The 10,094-nt window shown below is 54.3% G+C and overlaps 1 protein-coding gene and 1 pseudogene across 1 annotated transcript in view; one reads left to right on the plus strand and one right to left on the minus strand.

The window, feature by feature from the left end:
* Nfkbie (NFKB inhibitor epsilon) overlaps positions 1-3,993 on the minus strand; it is a 9,830-nt gene extending 5,837 nt beyond the window's left edge. The window contains exons 1-3 of the mRNA XM_005072319.4: positions 3,382-3,993; positions 1,123-1,225; positions 122-344 (exon numbers count right to left, since the gene is read on the minus strand). Of these exons, the coding sequence (XP_005072376.1) occupies positions 122-344; positions 1,123-1,225; positions 3,382-3,749 (694 nt within the window). The 5' untranslated portion in view covers positions 3,750-3,993. The remainder of the gene's footprint in view (positions 1-121; positions 345-1,122; positions 1,226-3,381) is intronic.
* Positions 3,994-6,224: 2,231 nt separating this feature from the next.
* Positions 6,225-6,640, plus strand: LOC101825139 (annotated as a pseudogene).
* Positions 6,641-10,094: the final 3,454 nt, after the last annotated feature.

Below are 10,094 nucleotides of genomic sequence, written 5' to 3' on the forward strand. Positions count from 1 at the left end.
CTGAGTGCTCGTGTACTTAGATTGGAGGGACAGCAACAGGCAGCATAGGAGTCTCCCTCCTCCATCATTTGGACCCCTGTCCAGCCCTTCTTCACCCCTCAGGCCCCGGGGCTACTTGCACCTTGCCAGTTCTTCAGCTGGAGGTCCAGGGGGTGAGAGGGCTCTCTGCCTGGCTCTGGTTGCTCCTCCAGCAGGCAGCAGGCGCAGGCCAGATTCTGGCGCTGGCAAGCTACATGCAGGGCTGTGTCACCATGCTGGTCCTGCAGTACCCGGCTGGCTCCCTTCAGCACCAGTGCTCGAACTATATCTGGCTGGTCCAGATGAACAGCAAGATGGAGTGCTGTCTGTAGGCAGAGAGGGTCACAGGGTCACAGGGTCACAGGGCCGCCGCCGCAGGCTCCTACCTCTGAGAACATGCTTGGGGATGGGGAACCACTATCTCTAAGTCCCAGAATCTTCTCTGAAAGTAGCTGTACAAGCCGGAGGTGGATCTTCCATGAAATGACTCCCAAGCCCCTCCCCCAGGTGCCTAGGACTCCAGTTCTGGTAGCAGGGTGAGGGAAACAGAGCCCCTTGGCTCTTAGTCTCTCATCCTCTGGAGACATCTGTGTTATCCTCAAGGGTTGGTCTGCAGGGGGTTGGAGGGGAGGAGAGACAGCAGCCAGGGCAGTCTCTCTGACAACTCCCTCCTTAAGGCTCAGTTAAGATGTCCTCTCTTATAATCCCAGCACTTGGGAGGCAGAGGCAGGCGGATTGCTGTGAGTTTCGAGACCAGTCTGGTCTACAAGAGCTAGTTCCAGGACAGCCTCCAGAGCCACAGAGAAACCTTGCCTCAAAACCCCGCCCCCCCCCCCGAAAGATGTCCTCTCTTTTGTTTGGCCTTCCTTGCCTGCCCCTCAAAGACTCCAGCCCCCACTGAAGCTGGGATGATCTTCAATACAATTGTCATCACGCTGTATAATTAGGAGCTGGTGGTGACTCCGTGGGCACTGTCTCACTCATCTTTGTGTTGCAGCTGCTGGCTCTGTCGCAGGTGGCTTCCCATGGCCTTTGGTTTGGCTGCTGGATTTGGTGCCCTGCTTACAGACAGGTATCTGCACGCAGCCTGCTCTCTCTGCTTACCTGGTAAAGATTGTTCTGAATGTCCAGAACTTCCTGGGGCAGGAAAGCCAAGCAACAGAACAGCACCGCAGGGGCTTCGTGAATCACTGCCAGGTGGAGCAGCCTGGAGCAGGAGAGGGCTGGGGTCAGGGCCCGGGTCAGAGAGGGCATGCTGGGGGCCTGAGGTTAGAACGAATGCATCGGCCTCCAAATAGTTACCCACAACCAAGTCGGTGCAGGAAGTGAGAGTTTGGGCCAGGAAGTAAGGGGCTGGCACAGGAAGCCAGGATTCTGGAGGTAGGAGCTGCACGATCTGATGGTTAAACCTGCGGAGGGCCTTGGCTGGGTGGGCACGTGGGTAGAGACTGACGGGACAAAAGCCTTCCTGTCCAACTTGCCCACACCCAGCTCCCTTCTGCCCCCAGGGCCTTGCCAGGCCAGCTGCAGCTCAAAGCTAAACTGAAAGCCGATGGAGGCGCACAGAGGGGGTTTCCAGGGCTGAGTTACCCACCTCCCCACAACAGGGAGGACGGGAGGAGGCAGATGTGGGGTTCCCCCCAGCAACTCAATGTCACACATTCCAAGGGAGGGCAGAGGGTAGGCATGGCATCTTGAACTGCCGCCCTACCCTTTAGTCAAGAGGGCCATTCCTCAGCCTGCACAGGCCAGATGGGGCCTGGTCAGAAACCCTCTCCTGAGGACAGCTCCAAAGGGGAGTTTGGCGCAGTGCAGAAAACGCGTTTGATGGGGAGGGGGTGACAAGACTTGAACTTAGGGGCAACTGGGTTACTTGGGATGGGAAGTTCCAGTCTTGGGGTTTCCCCACATCAGGTGGGGAAAATGAAAGCCAGGGCTAAGCAGTCTAGACCTGGACAGCTGCCTTGGGGCAATTTGGCTAAAGGCCTCTGGGGGTGGGGGGTGCTTAGGCAGGAGAGGGGCAAGCTTTTGCTGTAGGCAGGCAGGAAAGAAGGCCAGGAGAGAGTGACGGAGGGAGGGAGGAACCAGTCTGGAAATCCCCTCGGCCAGGGCCTGCTCTCTGGGTCACATTCCTGCAGCCATCTCCCTCTCTCCCTCCGTGTCCCCTCCTCCCACTTCCTCACTTCCCACAGTCCTGCCACCTCCAGAGGAGGAAAGAGCTCCCCGGGGAGTCTTGATGCTTCTACACAGACACACAGACGACACACACACAGCATCTGTCCCTAAGCAGAGCTGGTCAAGGCTGCAGCTCAGAGCCTCCCAGAGGAGGGCAGGGGGAGCTGTGCACGGAGCTCCCTAACCTGACTCTCTGGGCAAGGGCTCGTGATCTAGGCACCCAGTAGACAAGGCTTTACCTCTTCTCTCCCACCCATAGGGTGGAAACTATCTTTGCCAAGTACCCACCCAAGACCCTCATGTCTCCAACAAGCAGGTCAGGACAGGACCCCCCCCCCCCGCATTCCAGCATCTCTCATCTGGGACTCCAAAAGCCCCGATCCTGTCTGTCATCTCCAAAGCCCAGTCACTCCATCTGCTAGCATGCTCTTCTACCTACAGCCAACTCTTACTGGCTACCCAATCCCAGCCCAGCTGCACCTGACTCCAACGGGGCCTCAGGGAGGAAAAGCAAAATGAAGAAATAAGACGGGAGAGGGACGGGGATTTGGGGAGCTGGGGGTGCAGGGTGCTGGGGAGACTGACACCAAGCCATCACTTCCCTGTTCTCAGCAGAGGAGGAAGTAAGCTGGCAGCCAGCTGCCTGTCCTGTTTGCTGGGGCACGAATTCTCCGTCCAGTCTCCCTTCTTTTGGAACCAAACAGGCGACCTGGAGGCCCCCTTAACTCAGCTTCCTGGGCTCAAATGGTAGCCTGTAACCTGGTGCCATCGTTTGTTCCTTCAGATAGTGCATTCTGAAGCCAGACAATGTGATCTCAAATATTGAGCAAACAGGAACATCCTCTCTCCCAACAAGAAAAACCAAAAACTGAATCGGTTGTGGGGAATTTCTCTTCCCAGGGGCGGGTCATTGGTAGATTTTCAAGATTCTGGCTGGCCTTCCAGGTTCCATGGGCTCTGCTAGCTCTGCCCACTCCCAAAAGAGGGAGATGATGTCTAGTCTTTTGCTCTGAACCTGGCTACAACTTAAAAGTAGGCTACGAGTTAAGTTTGGAGTTTGGAGAAGGGGGTTGGCCCTTCCAGGGAGGTGTTGTGAGGGTCTGATGATGATAATGGTGGTGGGTGACCCAGCCAGCTGCAGCTGGGGTCCTTCTGAATATCCCGTCTCAGCCTAGTCAGTTTACTCACGTGTCTCCATCCTCAGAGATGTACGTGAGCGCTTCGAGTTGCTGAGGGCTCAGCGCGTCTTTGTGGGGCAGCGGTGAGCCTGGGGCCGGATCCTCCACTCCGGGTCTCCCCAGTAAGGGCAAGGACTCGGTGAGCGAGGAGGAGGCATAGGTGGAGTCCGCCCGCTCTCCATCCGCATCTTCTTTCTCCCCCGGTTCCTTGTGGGTCTCTGGAGGATGGCTCCAGGGCTGTGGGCAGCCTCTGTGCGATGGTTCGGGGACTGGGGCCGCAGTAGGCTCGGGCAGGGAGCGCAGAGAGCGCAGCGACTCTATGCCGGAGTCGCACTGGCTGTCGTCCGCCTCGTCCGGCCCCTTCTGCGCATCCGACATGCCGGCCGCGCCAGTCGGGGGTCCGGGGTCCAGCGGGATCTAACTCTGAGATGCGCTGCGCGCTTTTCCGGGTTTGTGGGTTCGCCTAGCCGAACCAGAGTCCCTCTCCGAGCGGCTTCATTACCCGGCTGTGCAGGCGCGAGGAGCCGACAAGAAGCGCGAGAGGTCGGGTGCTCCCACCAGGTCCACCGCAGCGGATGCTTTGAGCAGCTGAACGGTCCCTAGTCCAGTCTTCTCTCTTGCCCCGCCCCCGGGTCCAAGAAGTGGCGGCCAGTCACTGCCACGCCCACAGCCCTGCCCCTCATAGGCGCTTCCGGGTAGAGCCCCGCCCCTTCGGAATCCCCCTTGTCTGTTGCCTGCGTAGGCTGGGAGTCTCTGGTTACCGGTCTTGAGTCATCTTGCGTTGATTGTTTCGCCCATTCATTCCTTCCTTCATTCATTCGTTCATCATTCATTTCACCCTTCCCCTTTCTTTTTATTTCATTCATTAATTCCATGCATTCGTTCGTTCCTTTATTTCTGTGTCTTCATCATTTATTTGTTCATTGTTTAAAATAGTGTATTTCTTGATTTTCTGCGCAAATTGGCTGCTTCATGGGGAGACTGTTTGGTGGGATGCTCTCTCTCTCTCTCTCTCTCTCTCTTTTGGTTGGGTTTTTTCGAGACAGGGTTTCTCTGTGTGGCTTTGGAGCCTGTCCTGGAGCAGGCTGGGCTCTTACTCACAGAGATCCTCCTGCCTCTGCTTCCCAAGTGCTAGGATTAAAGGCATGCACCATCACAGTCTGGCAGGATGGTGTCTTAGTTAGGGTTTCTTTTGCTCCAAGGGAACACCATGACCAAAGAGCAAGTTGGGGAGGCAAGGGTTTTTATCAGGTTTACACTTCCACATCAGTGTTCACCACTGAAGGAAGTCAGGACGGAACTCAGAGCAGGGTTCTGGAGGCAAGAGCTGATGCAGAGGCCATGGAGGGTGCTGCTTACTGGCTTGCTTCCCATGGCTTGCTCAGCCTGCTTCCTTATAGAACCCAGGACCAGCAGCCCAGGAATGGACTGGGCCCTCCCCATCAATAACTACTTAAGAAAATGCCCTACATTTAGCTCCTTTTTTATAATTTACTTTGTTTTTATGTGCTTTGGTGTTTTGCCTGCATGTATGACTGTGTGAGGGTGTTGGGCCCTGGAGTTACAGACGGTTGTGAACTGCCATGTGGCTGCTGGGGATTGAACTCCCGTCCTCTGTAAGAGCAGTCTGTAGTGGGAATTCCTTTCCCCCAATAGTTTCAGAGTCTTAGGGCTGAAGTCGCAACCTAAGACTCTGCAACTATTGGCGGAAAGGAATTCCCACTACAGCAGTCTCCTCTTAACCACAGAGCCATCTCTCCAGCCCTACCGTGAACCCTATGGAGGCGTTTTGACTGAGGTTCCCTCCTTTTGGATAACTAGCTCCTGTCACATTGACATAAGACCAGCCAGCACAGACGGGGAGACTTTTCCTCCTACCCTCTGCCTATTTTTCTCAGTTTCTATCAGTGCCCAGGGGTATGGGTAGGAGGGGGTACACTTCATTATCCTTAGGGAGGCAGCTTACCTTGGGAATCTTTATAGGCAGTCTCCTGTGTCAGCTCCCCAGGTCACAGATTTGGCAGGAGGATGTGATTTGGAGAAGTGGGTTTTCTGGGGCAGACTTGTCTAACAAGTCATGGTGGTCATGTGGTTTCTTCTTCCTCACAGGGTGGTGCACTGGCCTTTGGTGGGTACAGTATCTGGTTACCCCCAGTAGTCAGAGAAGTTTAGTTCCTTACAGTGGGGCCAGGATGGGGAGGTCCCTGACACTGTTGAGGTCGCCACCCCAGCCCCAGCCGTGAAACATCTGTCTCTCCCTGTCCAGATTTTCCTTGACATAACTGGATTTGAGCCCCGAGCTGGAGCTTAGCGCTGCTCTTTCCTTGAGCTAGCGATACCCTTAGAAGGTCTCCACCAGCCAAGGGAACAGTGTCATTGCATACCTGGTATTGGGAAGGGAAGCTGGGGCAGACAGCAATTCTATTCTGCCATTTCCCCTGGGAACCGTAGTTTATTCATCCAGATGTTCCCTCATTTGCAAACATATATGGAGCCGTTTTTAATATATCTGATATTCTCTGATCTGAGAGATAGATCAATAACCACAGTAACAATAATAACCATCACCATCACCATCAGGGAAAAAACCGCCAGCCTTCTAAAAGTTTCTGGCTGTGGCTGGAGTGATGCTCCTGCAGCTAAGGGCACTAACCGTTCTTGGAAGGGACCAGGGTTCAGTTTCCAGCACTCACATGGGGGCTCACAACCACCTGCAATCTATATTTGATTCGATGCCCTCCTCTGGTCTCTGTGGGCACTTGGCATGGGCAGGGTGCATATGCACACATATGGGCCAAACACTTACACACATAAATCAAAATAAATAAATCTTTTAAATTCTGGCAATTGCCTTTCTCGCTGTCCGGCCATCTTGGCGGCTGCACTTGGTTTGGGGGGCCTGCGCCGCACCGGAGGCAGGAAAGATGGTGGCCGCAAAGAAGACGAAGAAGTCCCTGGAGTCCATCAACTCGAGGCTCCAGCTGGTGGTGAAGAGCGGCAAGTACGTGCTGGGCTACAAGCAGAAGCTCAAGATGATCCAGCAGGACAAAGCCAAGCTGGCTAGCCTCGCCAACAACTGCCCGGCCTTGAGGAAATCTGAAATCGAGTACTATGCCATGTTGGCTAAAACTGGTGCCCATCACTACAGTGGCAATAACTGAGCTGGGCACAGCGTGTGGGAAATACTACAGAGTGTGCACACTGGCTATCATTGACCCAGGTGACTCTGATGTTATTAGAGCATGCCAGAGCAGACTGGTGGGAAGTAGTAAACCAGAAAAGCCTGCCTTTAATAAAACCACCCAAGCTCTTTAAAAAAAAAAAACATTCTGGAATTACAGCTGAGAAGAATTGTCATACAGTAGGGCCAACTACTTACTCAGCGGGGAGAGGGACAGAGTTGGTTCTTTGAGCTGGAGACGGGGAGGGAAAGAGTGAGAAGTGCCTCTTCTCACTCACTGCTCTCCAGTCAACTGGGGGACTAGCAAGAGGACATGCTAAGTACAAGGCAGGTTGGAGTCCTGGCAGGACAGCCAAGGAACTGAGGCTTCTGTTAGGAATGTAGCTCAGAGACAGAGTGCTTCCCTGGCAAATGCAATGCCTTGGGTTTGATCCTTATCACGGTACCCCAAAACAAACCCCCCAATCAATCAAAACAAAAGATACTCTATTAGGGTCACAAGTTTTCAGCCTCCTTTCCCTTTTCAAAATGTAAGCAAACGTCTAAGCTACAGTTTAAAAAAACTGCCTGGCCGGGCGTTGGTGGCACACGCCTTTAATCCCAGCACTTGGGAGGCAGAGGCAGGAGGATCTCTGTGAGTTCGAGACCAGCCTGTTCTACAAGAGCTAGTTCCAGGATAGCCTCCAAAGCCACAGAGAAACCCTGTCTTGGGGAAAAAAACAACAAAACAAAACAAAACAAAAACTGCCTGAGCCTCAGGAAGGTCAGCTGACTTGCCCAAGAACACATAGTCAGAAAAAGACACAGCTGGTTTCTTCTGAGCTAATCATGTTTTATAAGTTTTCTTCAATGCAATCCCTATCAAGATCTAAATCTCATGGATGGTGGAACCTGTGCACTCTGTAAGGGCACAGGACTCAGGAGAGTGCAGGGACCACCTTTCTAACTCACAAAGAAGCCAGATTTGAAGATGACTCTATTTCCCCCCAACCAGGTGTCAGGTCCTGAGCACAACAGGTAGGTGTGTGGCAACCCTTTTGTTGACCACAAGAGGGCAGCATTGAGCCACCCACAGCCCCAGCCCAAGAGCCTGCCTATACACTGACAGAGAACCTTTCTGTCACTCCCGAGTGGGGACAAGGACCCCAGTGGCAGTGTTATCGGAAGAGATGGCCCTTCGCTTTTGATTCAGACTGCAGTGTGGTGAGGTCCTGACTTTCCTTAACAACAGTCCTCTCCCGGGTGTGGCCACTCAGCCCCTCCCTCTCTGCTGGTGTCCTCTGGTTCCCTTTGGATGGTTCTCTGCACCTCCATCCACTGAGTTAGGCTTATCTTCAGAGAAACAGGTTCAGTTTCCATGGTGATCAGGCGGTCAACTCCTTCCACTAACCCCTCCTTTCAAACCCCATTTCCTGGAGCTTCCAGGGAAGGATATTGGCTATGACCAGGGAAGATGGGGAAAGTTTTTTTGGGAGTTCTGGGGTCGACCAAAGGAAGAAGTTGTCCCTCTTTTAATGGCCCCTGAGATAGAGACAGTGGATAGGCGGCAGGAGGAAAGTATGGTGAGTCCCTGGCGGTTAGGAAAGGCCAGTGTCTGTGAGGCAGGCTTCCCAAACAGTGTGGGTGGGAGCCACTGGAGTGAGCCACCAAGAGAGATCCCTCTTGGGTCACGGTGTGGATGGGAAGGTCTCCGTTCTGGAGACTACATCCTGGTGGAGAAAGCTTGGTCATTCAGGTTGACACCTCGAATCAGTCGGTGGACAGAAAGCCGCCGGTCCTCACTGGGAAAGGGAGGAGGACCAGGAGAATGGAGGCAGCAGGGGTGAGGATGCTCTCCTGGTCCAGAGGAGGCAAGAGAGCACCCAGGCACCCGAGTATGCTCACTTCCTGTCCCCAAAGAGCAGTTATCAAACTGCCTCAAGGCCACTCCCTGTCCCTAAAAAGGGACTCCCAGTCCTGGGCATTGAAAGTAGAGTTTCACACTTTAGACAACTGTTCTGCCATTCAAGTACAGCCCCAACCTACTACCTACCCCCAACTTTTTTTTTTTTTTTGGTGTTTTCAAGACAGGTTTTCTCTGTGTAATAGTCCTGACTGCCCTGGATCTCCCTTTGTGGACCAGGTTGGCTTGGAACTCACAGAGATCTTCCTGCCTCTGCCTCCTTGCCTGTGTTGGAATTAAAGGTGTGTGCCATCACCGACTGGCCAGCATACTCCTTTTCTGACAATGTTTTGGTATGCAGTCCCGGCTGGCCTCAAATATTGATCCTCCTGCCTCAGATGCCTGTCGCCTCCCTTCATGGACTTTTTCTCCAGAGGATGATCTGAATTCCAGGAGTAATTCTGTGGGTGCTGGCAGGTGACTCCATAAGCATCTGCTGCCCCCCCTCCCTGTATGCCTTGGTTCCCTACGGGTAAGGAAGAATAGCTATCGTGTGCCGAAGACCCTAGTGGCACAGTAGGATGGTAGGGTGACTCCACACACGTGCGCATGCACACACACGCACACACACAGAGTGACCATGCCTGCCCCCTTTCGTCACACTCTATTAGAAAGATTGGATTGCATGTCTTCTCAATTAGACTTTGCTTCTTTAGGGCAGGAAAATATATTTTGTTTTTATGCATGACACACAGTAGCTGCCGAATACTTGCTCATTTTTATGGATGTACCCGGGAGTGAACGCCCGAAAAAAAAATCAGTCCCTTGTGTGTCCTAGGCAATGCAGGGAGAGACAGCAGGGGGTGGATGGCACAAACGGCTTGGCGGCCTGCAGTCACTCAGCTCGCCTGGGCTTTGTGACTCCGCCGTGAGGGGAGGAAATAAGGACTCAGAGAGAGAAGGTGCTTGTCTAATGTCGTACAACTTATTATAGCAGAGCCAGAATTAAGCATTAAGCTCAGGTGTCCTTGACCCGTAGCTTAGGGCACTGGACACACTTCATTGCTTTTCTGGGGCTACTCTAGTGAGGGAGGGAGATCCTCACTGTGCCTCCAGTCTCTGCCCTCTAGAAGTCCTTTCTGGGATCTGACTTCGGGGTCTCCCCTCTCACCCCATTGCATCCCTCCGGAGTCTGGCTCCCGTCTTAACCCGTTATCCCTGGGATGCCAGACTCATTTTCCTCTCCCCAGTCTTCAGCCTCAAGGACTTGAGGATGGGAGAGGGTTGCTGGCTGACTCCCCAGGGCCCTTCCAGCGAGGGCAGCCGGAGAGGAGTTGAGGCTGTGATCTTCCCAGAACCGCCAGGCAGGAGGAAGATGCGGCGAGCAGGGCTGACAGAAGGGTGCGGGGAGCCCCTGTTGCTTCACCCCTTTGGCGGTGTGGCGGTGGTTATTAGGAAGGCTTGGTGAGGGCGGAGTTTGGGGGGGCCGGGGGCGGGGCTCTGCTGCACTGGGAGGAAGAGGGGGGGCGCGCTGGCTCCAGCTCGGCTCAGACAAAAGGCGGCGGCGGGAGCGGGCGGGAGGCGGAGCGGCGCCGCGAGGGCCTCAAGGTGACACCCGCCCCCGGCCCCGGCCCCCCCAGCCCGGCCCCTCCAGCCCGCC

This window comes from Mesocricetus auratus, unplaced genomic scaffold (genome assembly GCF_017639785.1).
Source record: "Mesocricetus auratus isolate SY011 unplaced genomic scaffold, BCM_Maur_2.0 Super-Scaffold_100021, whole genome shotgun sequence".
Lineage (NCBI taxonomy): Eukaryota > Metazoa > Chordata > Mammalia > Rodentia > Cricetidae > Mesocricetus > Mesocricetus auratus.